This window comes from Neopelma chrysocephalum, unplaced genomic scaffold (assembly GCF_003984885.1).
Source record: "Neopelma chrysocephalum unplaced genomic scaffold, ASM398488v2 Primary Assembly neopelma1_95, whole genome shotgun sequence".
Taxonomy (NCBI): domain Eukaryota; kingdom Metazoa; phylum Chordata; class Aves; order Passeriformes; family Pipridae; genus Neopelma; species Neopelma chrysocephalum.
The window spans coordinates 505,990-518,267 of record NW_020897757.1 but is presented as its reverse complement, the minus strand read 5'-3'; the positions used below and the strand labels follow the sequence as shown (position 1 = coordinate 518,267).

Here is a 12,278-nt window from a genome sequence, read left to right as displayed (position 1 = left end):
CCATTTTATTCTATTCTATTCCATTTTGTTCCATTCCATTTTATTCTATTCTATTTTATTTTACTGGGCTTTCTTTCCTGGCTGAGTGGAGGTTTTCACACAGTTTGTATGATGCCTTCAGTGTCTCCCACGTTTCCTCTCTGTACGAGGAAGCTTTTGGAGGCACGATGGTTTTTGCAGCATCCCCTAAAGATGCTCCAAGCTTGGATTTGCCTCCTCATCCCTGAGGGACTTAGAGAGATGGATTCCTTCAACCAGACACTCATTCCTTGGTCCCAATCTTTGTCTTGGCTTTGTGTCAAGCCCAACAGTCTCCATTGTCCCGGGAAATCCTCGGCTGCTTTTCGGGACATACAACTCCCTGTGTTCCTTTGCAAAGGCCAGAGTGGAGTCCCAGGCCAACAAAAACAAGGGGCACACGACTCTTGCTGCACAGAGGAGGCAAAATATTGATTTAACAGGGGATGTTACACAGACTTTGCTTATTTTCATGTGCCACAACCCATCAATCGAGCCATTTTCCCAAGAAAAGCTCTATTTATTGCATCTTAGAACTCCGGGAGGTGCAAGGAGGTCCTGTCAGAGAAGTGTAACTGTTGCAAGGACAGGATTTGGTTGGATAAACTCCCTTTTTGGGTCAGTCCTAGTTGGCCGTGGAGCCTTGGATCTCTGGAGGGTGGATGTTGTGCCCAAGGTGCTTTTTGAGACATCCAGGCTTTGTAACCTGCTCTGAAAAATAACATTAAAATGGGCTTTCCTTTCCTCCCGGTGACATGGTGCTCTCAGAGGTCACAGACGTTGTATTTAATGTGCTTTAAACATCTTCAATGTGCTTGAAAATTTATATTTAAAAACTTGAAACTTTATATTTATATGCTTTAAAAATTATATTTAATATGCTTGAAACATTATATTTAATATACTTGAAACATTATATTTAATATGCTTGAAACATGATATTTAATGTGCTTGAAACATGATATTTAATGTGCTTTAAACATTATATTTTATGAGCTCTAAATATTATATTTAATGGCATTACCAGTCGTAGTCCCACCCCACTGTTCTGTTCTGGATCCATGGAGTTCCCACCTTCCTACAGAAGGATGGATAGAGCCTGATTGAAGGCCCTGGGACCCAGGATCCCAAACTTCTGCCTCCAGAGAAGAGACTGGGACAACATCAGCCTGGTGGCAAAAGTGGGAATGTTCTTGTTGACCTGCAATGCAATGGAAAAATGCCATTTCCCCCTTTTTTTTAGGCCTATATGTTCAAATGTGTGCTGAGCTGCTTTAAGTACATCAAAGCCAGCAAGAGAGAGGAGGTGAAAGTCGACCCACAAGCAGTTGAAAAGGTGAGGAAAACTCCTTTAGATTTAAAAAATCATATTTCAGACTCATGAGATCCGTGGAGACCCTTCCTTGTGCTTCTCTGGTGGTCTGAGACAGAGTTTAACCCTTCAAATGTGCATTGACAGGTCCTAAAAATCAGTTTCCAATTATATTATATTGCATATATTATATATACATTATTTTTGTATTAAATCTTTCAGCGAACTCTGCAAGGAACCTGCAGCTCAGGCTTCAGGCAGAACAGATAAATGGGAACATATCACTTGTAATCTCTGAGCCACAGCAGATAAATGGGAATATATCACTTTTAATCTCTGAGCCAGAGCTGTGGGTTTAATTTCAGCTGAACTTTGGGTTCTGTGTGTCCAAGAGGGTTTAAAATTAAGCTTGTCTTCACCTTTCACAGTATCAGTGTCTGAGTGATTTGGTGCATTGCCCTTTGCCTTAATGATTTGATAATTAATGAATCTCAATGCCCCTCCTCGGGCTAGTGGTGATCTCTCTATGAGCAGCATCCAGCTGCTCTGATGTGATGGAAAATTATTGACTCATGGAATATCCTGAGCTGGGAGGGACCCCCAGGGATCACCCAGTCCAACTCCTGGCCCTGCCCAGACACCCCAACAATCCCACCCCGCCCAAACCCTCCTGGAGCTGTGGCAGGTTTGGTGCTGTGCCCACTGCAAGTTGTGAACTTCTATGAGGTCTCCAAGACCTTTAATCCTGTAAATATTGATGAGAAGCAAAGAGGAAGGATATGGAATGATACATGCAGGGGTTTGTCTTGCTGAAACTTGGGAAGTAGGCTGAGCCTTGCCTTGCCAGCAGCCTGTGCCCCTGCTGTGCCCCAGGGCCCTCTGCAGTGCCCTGAGCTCAGCTGCTTGGCTGATGTTCTGCACATCAGAGGCTCTTGCTCCATTGATTTCTTCAGGACATGGAGGTGGGACTGGCAGCAAAGTGGTTCCAAAGTGCTGCTGCTCCTCTAACTCTGCTGGATTCCTGCCCTTCATGTCCTACAGCCCACGGGGCTCTTTTACCCTGCTTTGAACCAGCTGGAGAAACACATCCAAGATCAAACCCAGAGCATAACTGATGGTCTTCTCTTCCAGGCTGTGCTGCCATCCTATGAGGAAGCCTTGGAGTTGCCTTCCAAGGAGTCCCCACCACCCTATGTGACAATCTAAGCTCTGCTCTGGGGAGCAAAGGACATCAGTGCTGCTGTTGGTGCCTCTTCCCCTGCTGTCAGATAGTCAGTCCCACCGAGGAATCCTCGCTCTGGAGCAGCTCCATGATCCCAGTCCAGCCCACTGTGTGATCCTGCAGAGTGGGGAGATTGGATGCCTTGTCCCACACTGGCATTTTGACTCCCGTTTGTTGCTCATTTGCCCAGCCTTGGCTCCAGGCCCTGCAGAGATTCCCAAGCCCTGGCTCTGCTCTGGGGCTGCTGGGACGTGCAGGCACCGCCTGAGCCCCTCCCGGCCTTGCTTTCTGCCAGTCAGATGCTGCTTCTCGTCTGTCTCACACATAACTGGGATATTTTGGGAGTGGGATGGGGGGGAAAGGGGGGAGAAGCTTTTCTGTGCCACAGCCCAGCCCTGAAGCTGTGCCAGCCAGACCCCGTGGCAAAGGGAGCATCAGGAGAATGAAGATCTCCCATGAATTACAACCCAGCTCTCATCCTGTCTGCTTCCCATGAGGATTGATCCATCCAACACGCTGGGGTGCTCACTGTGTTGCTCTGCCATTTTATACCTGAGTGGTTGCATATTTTATTTTGCTTTTAGTGTGACTTGAAAGATGAGTTTCAATTAAAAAAAAAATGTTAATGGCTTCACCACTTTGCTGTCTGATTTCTGCCTGCTGGGGTCTGATTTCTGAATCGTGGTGTCCTTCCCTTTTTTAGGAAGCAATAATTTGCTTCTTGGGAAAAAAAAAATTAGCAAAAACTGGTGCTTTGACCTTGGGGTGATGTTATCACGTGTGTGTGCTGCTTGCAAAGGAAAAACTGGTATTTTTAACAGCAAGTCTGGTAATTTTATCTAAAAATCTTCCTCCATCCTTCCTCTTCCACGTGTAAGAAAGATCTGTGGCATGTTCAAACTGACTGTGCACAGAGCAGTCAGTGCTGGTGACAGATGAGCAGAGACCAAATTCCAGGTACCTCTCATCTACTTGGGATTGTTACCTGCTTTTTTTAAAACAGCTCAGTGGGGAAGTGTAGTTTGCTCAGTAATAACTATTCCAGCATCATCCCCAGCTTGGATCACAGCCTGGGGGGTTTTGTGCTGCTCTGGAACAAAACAAAACAACAAGATTCAAGGGAATATTTGCAAAGAATAAATAAGAAGTGTGGTGCTGCCCTGTGGTCTTTTCACTGGGTGTGTATTTATGCATATGGGGATGGAGATAATGATGTTGGTTAGACACTTTTGAGCTGGTTCTCTCATCACAGAAAAGAAAGGATGACTCCCTTTCTCTGTGCTTCATCTTCTGGGAACCAGGATACTTAAAACCAGCCATGAAGTCTGGAAGGCAGCACCACAATGACACCTTAATAGCTCCAGTGCTTTTAAATATGCTTCAAATCATCCACAAAAGCACACAAAAAAGTACAAAAAATCACCCACAAAAGTGCCAGCCCCTCAAATTCTTCAAGGCAGAAAATAATTCCTCTGATCCTAAATGTGGCAATTGTGACCAAAGAGCGAGAGACCAACCCAAAATCCAACCAGGAAACCTGGCAGAGGAGTGTGAAGAGCCCAGCTTTATGCATCAAGGTCCAGCCCAGTCTGCTGCTTTATTATGTGGAGAGATAAAACATTATCTTTAATTATGAATAATCAATAGGCTCCAGAACCTTCCAGACAAGCCCTCTTGGTCTTAGTCCCAAAGACCAGGCTGCAACTGCTGCTCATTTCTCCCCAGCCCAAAGGCAGGGCTGGAGGAGGCCATGGGATGGGGTAACTGGGTGGAGCTTCTCTTGGTAATTTAGGGAGTTTTTGGAAGCACAGTCCTGCCCTAAAAGTTCCTCATCAGAGCCTGTAGGTGCTGAGCTGGTGTGTGACAACCCCCCCAGCACTGGGACATCATCACCAGGCTCCTTCCACTGCCCAGGACTGACCTCAGTGACTGGGTCTGCCCCAGATATTGTTGAGTCCCATTCCCTTGGTTTCTAAACCAGAAGAGGGTTCTTCAATGTGATGCAGCTAAATCAGGTTAAAAATCCTTCTCCATCCCTTTAAACAGTTCAAATTCCTCCTCTAATTAAATTCCCATTAATAATGCTCTGGGCTGTTTAGTTCCTGCAGCAGGATAAATCATTCCCTGAGCCTCCTGGTTTAATGGACTCTGCTAATCCAGCTAAAGCAGTTCAAGGATGTTCAACACAATCTTTGCAGAGCTGGGATTTGTCTCAATATGTACCAGGAGCTTTCTTTACCAAACCTGATGTTCCCTGACTTGGACCAAGCCAGTCCATCCTTCTGCTGTGCAGAGTTTTCTCTCCAAGGGCTCAGAACAGTTTCCCAAGAAAGCCTGGCTCCAAACCCCCTGAAATGTGATAAAATGTATAGATTTATTGTGAGCTTCCAGCCAGGTCAGGGGCTGAGCTCGAGACAGGAAGTGGTTTTGGGTTTTCTGAAATGTTGGGGACTTGGCCAACACAAACTGAACACGAGCTGTCCCAAACCTCTCAATAAGTCAGACCGTGGCACTATCAATGCTGGGTTTGAGCCTGATAAAAGACTCTTTTTAATATGCCACTGTTGCAATGTTTTTTCTTCTCTAAACTGATTTACTGAGGTGAGTCTCAAATACAGGCTGAGAACCAGCTCACACAAATATGTTTAGTGCTGCTCCACATGTTGTTTTTAGTTTTCCAGTGCAGAGAAGAAATGAGCAGCAATTCTTTGATGGAGAGAGGAGATTGAGGTGATGGAGAGAGGAGATTGAGTTGATGATCTTTCTTTGACTGAGAGAGGAGATTGAGCTGATGATCTTTCATAGAGGGAGTAGATTGAGCTGATGATCTTTCTTTGATGGAGAGAGTAGATGGAACTGATGATCTTTCTTTGACTGAGAGAGGAGATTGAGCTGATGATCTTTCTTTCATGGAGGGAGTAGGCTGAGCTGATGATCTCAGCAATGACAGGACAGATAAGTAAGAGGGTCTTGACCAAACCAGCAACATCTCATGGAGGTGGAGACGCTCCAGGACTCCAGAGATGTCCATCAGATGACCTGACTGACCTTGGCACTTTCCACCCATCTGACCCAGAGCAAAAGCTCCAGTGGAAAAGGGGCTTTTTGCTTTACAATTATAGAATCATTAAGTTTGGAAAAGAACCTCTGAGATCACCAAGTCCAACCATCAACGTGGCACCACCACCACATTCACCACTACGCTTTATGTGAGATGCTGGAAGTGCTCCCATGCCCCATTCCCAGCCCTTTGGTCCAACGTTTGATAAACCTGTGCCCTGGTGGGAAATGTTTCCTTCTGATGGAAGCAGCACATGTTGCTCCAGCAATCCAGGCCACCCCTTTTTTGTAAGAAACTCTTTGACATGGAAAACTGATTCTACATTTCTAAAGTGGAAAACAGTCAAGCTGATTCTACAAATCCTGCTGGCAGTTGAACAGCGCCAAAGGTGGCAGAGAATCCAGTGCCAGTAAAGCCTGGGGAGGATTGGAGGTATTTTTCTGGTGCTGGCTTCTATCAGACTTGGAAATGGCATCTGGGAATGTGAGGGAGCTGCTGGAAAGCTGGGGAAAATGATGTGCAATGCACCAGGAACATCCATGGCCAGAGCTGGGCAGGTCAAGCCAGAGTGTCCACTGTGATGGGAAGGCCTCCCCCAGCCTGAGTGGGTATAAACAGACCTTGAAGAGGGCAGAGACAGCAGCTTGGCAGCGTTCCCTGGCACCTCCTGGAGCTGCCGTAGCCCGTGTGCTGCCTGGCCCTGGAGCAGGGGAATCCCAGGTGATGGATGTGTGGAATGTCTCCAGGAGGCTGTCACGGCACAGTGTCCTGCACCACAGGGACTGTGTGTCTTGCTTTCAGGCTGCCTTGGTTCCTGATGGTTTGAATGACTCCTCTAAAGCTCCCAGGGCCCAACACCCTGAGCCTGGCACAGGCACTGCTGCAGTTGTTTAAATCAAAGCACATGAAAGGGATGGGCTTCACCCCTTGCAGACAGTTCATTAAGATAATTACTCACTTGTGGCAGTCAAATGAAGTCACTGCAAGTGCTGTCCCCAGTGGTGGGCCCAGGGTGACACAAACTGGCAGTGTGGTGATGCATCAACCAAAGCCTTTTCTTTTGCTTTCCATCTTCACACTCATCCATCAGCCCAGGAGCCCCCACGGGCTCCAGCTGAGGAACTCTCTCATCCATGTGTCTGCTCACAGGGGGGTTGGGACATTTCTGTCAGTGAAAGTTATTTTATAATGATGCTCCTCTTCCTGGGTGATCCCAGAGTCTTTATTACTGCATCTCACTGGAAGTGCCCAAGCCCAGGCTGGATGGGACTTGGAGCAACCTGGATAGTGGGAGGTGTCCCTGATCATGGCAGGGGGTGGAATGGGATGAGCTTGAAGGTCCCTTCCAACCCAAACTATTGGAGGATTTTATGATTTTATGATTTCTACCCTGGTCCTTTTGTGTGGTTTGCTTTAATCCAGCAGCTATTTTGGCTCATTCACCTCAGAGAAAATGAGCTGCCCACACAGAGACCACCTTCAGAACTGGCCAGTGTTATAGAGCTGTTCCATTCACAGAATCCCAGAATGTGCTGAGCTGGAAGGGACCCCCAAGGATCATCCAGTCCAACATCAGCCCTGCACAGGCCCAGCCCCAAGAGTCACCCCCTGTGCCCCAGAGGATCAGCCAAACCCTCCTGGAGCTCTGGCAGCCTTGGGGCTGTGCCCACTGCCCTGGGGAGCCTGGGCAGTGCCCAACCAGCCTCTGGGGGAAGAACCTTTGCCTGAGATCCAACCTGAGCCTGCCCTGACACAGCTCCAGCCGTTCCCTGGGTGCTGTCCCTGCTCCCCCCAGAGCAGAGCTCAGTCCCTGCCCCTCCTCTGCCCCTGCCCAGGCATTGGAACTGCACTGAGGTCTCCCCTCAGTCTCCTCTGCTCCAGCTGAACACACCAAGTGCTCACCACTCTTTGTGTGGCCTCTCCAGAACCTTCACCATCCTCATGTCCCTCCTTTGGTTGCTCTCTGACAGCTTTAGACCTTTCTTATACCGTGGTGCCCAAAACTGGCCCTTCAAGCCACTTGTAGGACAGAAACCACCTCAGGGGCTCCTGGGCCAGCCCAGAACTGTGTCCCTGCACAGGTGGAGAATTCCAGGCCCAGAGGGAGGACCTGAGCTGCAGGTGCTCAGCAGGAGAGCCAGGAATAGTGCCCAGGAGGCAACTCAGTCCCGGGATGGGGGGTGGAATATGTGGGCATGGTTAACATGGCAAATAAAACTGATCCCTCTGAAATAAGTGTGACCCATAAAATACATAAACATGCCCCAGCCATAAACAGCATTTACTATTTACAGCATCAGAGCACGAGGATATTTGCCAGCTATTTGCAGCTTAAAGGATAAACAGCAGTTCCTTTGATCCTGGGCTGTTGGAAGGGTTATATTTAAAGCCATTCATGTCTCCCCAGCCCTTCACCCTTTACATCATTTGTTTTATACTTTGCACTCACCCCGCTGCTGGAAATATCATATTCCCAGTACAGGGGTGCAGTAAATACCCTTTATGGGAATGAAACAGGTTGGGAGAGACCCCCCCCCACTGTGCCAAACCAAAATAGAAAATAAATAAAATACAACAACTGGATCTTGGACTAAAAGGCACCTTTTGTCACTGTTTCTCTGAGTAGGTGGGAAATGGAGCTGGGAATGCAGCTCAGGAACACTCAACCTGGGAACATCCAAGGGAGCCTGAAACAGGCAAAAAATGACTGAGAATTTTGCTAAACCTTGAAGTTTTCTGATGGTTGGAGGGCAGGAAAGCTGTGTTTACTACGACCAACAGGTTTGTTTGGAAGGAAATAAGAATCAACAGTAAACTACTCAGAATTTGGCTGCTTGTCCTTCCCAACCAGAGGGACTCAGCCACCCTCCAGATCCCTTCTGAGAAGGGTTGATGGGCCAGGGCTACAAACACTGGGTTTTTTGAAAAAAAAAAAAAAAAGATAAAGAAAAATGCAGTATTTTAAAAGATTGGAAAAGACCTCTAAGATCATCGAGTCCAACCAGTCATCCCCCACCACCGTGTTCATCACTAAACCACGGCCTGAAGTGCCACATCCACGTGGTTTTTTTGAACACTTCCAGGGATCGGGAGTCCACCACTGCCCTGGGCAGCTGAGTCAATGTTTGACCACCCTTTCCAAGAAGTAATTTTTCTTAATATCCCATCTAAACCTCCCCTGCCACAACTGGAGGTGATTTCCTCTCATCCTGCCTTGTGCTTGAGCTCTGTTGGAAGTCTGGAAACGTCTTGAGATCCCTGAATTTTGAGTTCCTTTCCCTCCCTCCCCCAGAAAACCTTCCCATTCTTCTGGGTCATTTCCATGGAAGCCCCTCAGGGTTTTGGTTTGTTGCAGTGTGAAATTTATACCGAGGTATTAAATGTAATTGTGAGGTGTTTATTGGAAATATGTAAATATGGAACTAAAATACAGGTTCAAAATAAAAACGTGAGCAAAACAAACGGCACGAGTGAAATGCCAAATCAAAACAAGGCACTGAAAACAAAATGTCATTTTTCTCAGCTTTTCCCATCTGATCAATATTCCTGTGAAGTGTTTTGCATACAGTGATAAAGAATCTGCATTTATAGAGTTTTATGCCATCAGACTTGTTTGTCTGATGACAAATGAGAAGTTACCACCTCTCCCAGCTCTAATATTGTCTGTATTATGTGCTTGGGTTTTAGAACTTACGGGACTTAAACTGGGCTTTGCTCTTTCCTGGCCTGGCCCAAGGTTGGAAGATTTGACACTTCAAAGAGTGAAGTGTCAAAGACACTTCAAAGGATGAATTTTGTCATCAGGATTTTCCAAACTAGGAAAAAGGTTGTTAGTAAGATAAAGGATGCAAAGGAAGGTGCAGCACAGTGTAATTTTGGGGCATTACCCAGAGCTTTGAGGAGCAGCCAGGGAAGGAAAACCAAACCTCTCTCTTGGCTGGGTGCAGAGGATGATGTTGGTCGTGCTGGGGGGGACAAGCTGCTTCTCCTGACCCCACCCTGGAATTGTTAAGGTTGGGAAAGACCTCTAAGATCAAGTCCAGCTGTCAACCCAGCACCATCATGGAGTTCACCACTAAACCACGTCCTCAAGTGCCACATCCATGCTTTTTTTAACTCCTTCAGGGATGGGGACTCCAGCACTTCCCTGAGCAGCCTGTTCTGGTGCTTTACAGCCCCTTCCCTGAAGAAATTTTCCCAATATCCAACATCCAACATCCTCTGGTGCAGCTTGAGGCCGTTCCCTCTCCTCCTGTCCCTCGTTCCCTGGGAGCAGAGCCCGACCCCCCCCGGCTCCCCCCTCCTGTCAGGGAGTTGCAGAGCCAGAAGGTCCCCCCTGAGCCTCCTTTTCTCCAGGCTGAGCCCCCCCAGCTCCCTCAGCTGCTCCTGCTGCTCCAGCCCCTTCCCTGGACACCTCCAGCCCCTCAATGTCTTCCTTGTCACGAGGGGCCCAAAACTGCCCCCAGGATTCGAGGTGTGGCCCCACCAGTGCCCAGCACAAGGAGAGTCTGAGCCACTTGACTTCAGTACGAGCAAGGTGGGACCAGGATCTCCTGGAAGAAGGGAGGAAAGAGGGGATCTGATATTTAAAATCAGTCATTTTTAAATCAGGAGCCATGGCTGTGTTGGAGGAGAGGCAAACCCTCCTTGTGCCAGGACACGTGAAGCCCCCAAGAGCAGCTCTGCCACTCTGGGGCCAGCACTGGCCGTTAATGGTTTGTCTGTTTATGTTTCAACCAGGGCTGGGGAAGAGCTTTTAAATGCATATTTTCCTCTTGAAAATATTGAACCCCGTGTTTGCATTTTTTCGGGGGCCTGGGGGAAAAATTATGTTTCATATTTTCCAAACAAACAGTGCTTTTACAGAGGCAGAAATGCAGGCCCTGAGTATCCAGCACACCTTTGCCCTTCACAGGATTTTCAAAGCTTTAATGCTGCTTGTGTGCCACGAGCTCTGCTAGTGAAAATATTCACCTGAAATGTATTTATCTTCCTTTGCTAATTAACAGCAAAATGACACAGAGAAACTTTATATTTTCCTCGGCAAGAACAGCCATAGAGGCTTCATTTATGGAGGGCTCTGAATGATCCCTATTCATGGCGAGTAAGTACTGTCTGCACCAAGAGATCCTTGTCTGCAGGACAGAGTGACAGAGAAACCTCATCATGGACAGCTCGGGGGCAAAGCTTCCCAAATTTTAGGCTGTTATTTCACTTTGTTCCCTAATAGTTGTAAATGTAGGGGTGTAGGTGTTCTATATATCTGGGGAGAAAATGTAGCTCTGCGAATAAAAACACACGAGGATAGCAGTGAATTGTATATATATATATTTATATATATTAGCACCCATCAAAATTCATGATTTTATAAACACATCCATGAAAGGTTTGAATAGAAGAGTCGTGCCTGCATGTGTGTGCATATATACATAGTTATTTATATATATATATATAAACACATAAATATAATCATGTTCATCACAGAATCACAGACTGGTTGGGATTGGAAGGGACTTTGAAAGGTAATTCCAACCCCCTGCCCTGGGCAGGGACACCTTCCACTAGCCCAGGTGGCTCCAACCTGGCCTTGGACACTTCCAGGGATCCAGGGGCAGCCACAGATTCTCTGGGCAACCTGGGCCAGCCCCTCACCACCCTCACAGCCAACAATTCCTTCCCAATATCCCGCCTAACTCTGTTTTCCTTCAGTGTGAAGCCATTCCCCCTGATCCTGGCACTCCAAGCCCGTCTAAAATTTCCCTCCATCTTCCTTGTAGCTCCTTCAGGCCCTCGAAGGCCACAATTAGGTCACCTCGAAGCCTCCTTTCTCCAGGCTGAACAATCCCAATTCTCCCAGCCTTTCCTCCCAGCAGAGCTGCCCCGTCCCTCCTCTGAAACATTTGTTCCTTCTGGCTAAAATTTTCCATCCAGAGATCGTTGAAAGCCTATGATTGATGGTTTGTACCTGGGAAGACAGTGGGACAAACCCATGCTGGTTTTGCATGAGGACCTCGCCATCTTTCAGTATTTTAATTAACACTTTTCATGTTGAAAGGGTTCAGAGCAGCCTGGCAGCTTCACTAAGGACAGGTCCTTTTTTTCCCTAATCAAAGAGCTTTTCTCCACAGGAGCTCTTGGGCTCTGTTGAAGAGCTTTAGGAGTAAAGAGAGACTTTGGATAAGGGAAGAGAAACTGGGCTTTGAGTTAAAGGTGGTTTGCCTGGCACTGCACTAACACAACTCAGATTAAATGGCTGATTGATCCAAGGGTGTGTGGCTGGAAAGGTGAGCAAAGACTAATCCATCAGAGGAGAAGGGCTTTAATCAGCTGATGGTGTAAAACAGTGGTTAAAAAGAAGAAAACAGATGCACTGCTTTGTGACCAACCCATCATTAAATTCCTCTTACCCTGGTACCAAATCTCCCTGCTGCTCTCCCACAAAGAAAACACTGGATTTCAGCTCAACTTGCAGCAGCATCATCAGTCTTGTTTGTTAACTCAGATTATTGGCTTTTTGTGGCAGGAGCTGCATCTCCCTCCTGTGTACAGACCCGAACGCTGCACTGGAAAACTAAATCCAACTCCTGATCTGTTTGTCTGTCCCGAGTTCCCTCTCTATTTATCCAGTTTAGGCTCCTGAGCCCTTTCCCCTCCCTGCTCTGCTG

General features: G+C 47.2%; 1 protein-coding gene across 1 annotated transcript in view; it reads left to right on the top strand.

Annotated features, from left to right (window-relative positions):
- Positions 1 to 3,180, top strand: part of LAPTM5 (lysosomal protein transmembrane 5) — a 12,744-nt gene extending 9,564 nt beyond the window's left edge. The window contains exons 6-7 of the mRNA XM_027694007.1: positions 1,262 to 1,354; positions 2,462 to 3,180. Coding sequence (XP_027549808.1) covers positions 1,262 to 1,354; positions 2,462 to 2,536 — 168 coding nt within the window. The 3' untranslated portion in view covers positions 2,537 to 3,180. The remainder of the gene's footprint in view (positions 1 to 1,261; positions 1,355 to 2,461) is intronic.
- Positions 3,181 to 12,278: the final 9,098 nt, after the last annotated feature.